We start from the raw sequence: 563 nt of genomic DNA, 5'->3' as shown, positions 1-563 counted from the left end.
TATATACAACCTTTAAGGTATACAGTGATGTTTGCTATGAACAATAAGGCTATCTGATGATCTCTGTATCTTTTTGTGTTCCGCAGGTGGGAGGGAAGGACAATCCTGCTGTCGACCCCATAATCCATGGCCTGAAGGGTGTGGTCCATCATGGTGAGTGGCAGTCTCAGTTTCCAGCCATACAGGGATTGACAACTGTTGACTTATAAGACAGGATGTTCAGATTTTTCATTTTTAGAATTTTTGAATATGCTTTAGGCATATGTTATTACCAAAGCATTTTGCCTCTTTTAGGTCCTTGTTTTGGTTGTCTAGTCCCGACTGTATGATCAGCCGTGACCATCATACTGGGCTGGGATCTCCCTCCGCTTTGATGTTTCAGACATAGAGCTGGTCATACAATTTGCCACAGGAATAATATTGAAAGTCTAAACTTGTACAAATAATGTCACATGGGTGTTAAGTATCAAACTAGTATTGACATATCCACAGCATAAAAGGTATCTTCCAATTCTAGTTCTGCCACTGGTGGCCAGAAGATACACCAATTAGCCATAACATTA

At 40.5% G+C, this 563-nt stretch overlaps 1 protein-coding gene across 1 annotated transcript in view; it reads left to right on the top strand.

Annotated features, from left to right (window-relative positions):
- The window catches only part of LOC118328058 (receptor-type tyrosine-protein phosphatase gamma-like), a 144,962-nt gene that overhangs the window by 42,494 nt on the left and 101,905 nt on the right, over nucleotides 1-563 (top strand). The window contains exon 6 of the mRNA XM_035661662.1: nucleotides 87-153. Within this exon, the coding sequence (XP_035517555.1) occupies nucleotides 87-153 (67 nt within the window). The remainder of the gene's footprint in view (nucleotides 1-86; nucleotides 154-563) is intronic.

The sequence above is a fragment of the Morone saxatilis genome, unplaced genomic scaffold (assembly GCF_004916995.1).
Source record: "Morone saxatilis isolate NCDOM2014 unplaced genomic scaffold, NCSU_SB_2.0 Contig18, whole genome shotgun sequence".
Lineage (NCBI taxonomy): Eukaryota > Metazoa > Chordata > Actinopteri > Moronidae > Morone > Morone saxatilis.
Note: the sequence above shows the minus strand (reverse complement) of the source record. Positions and strands in the feature narration are given on the sequence as shown.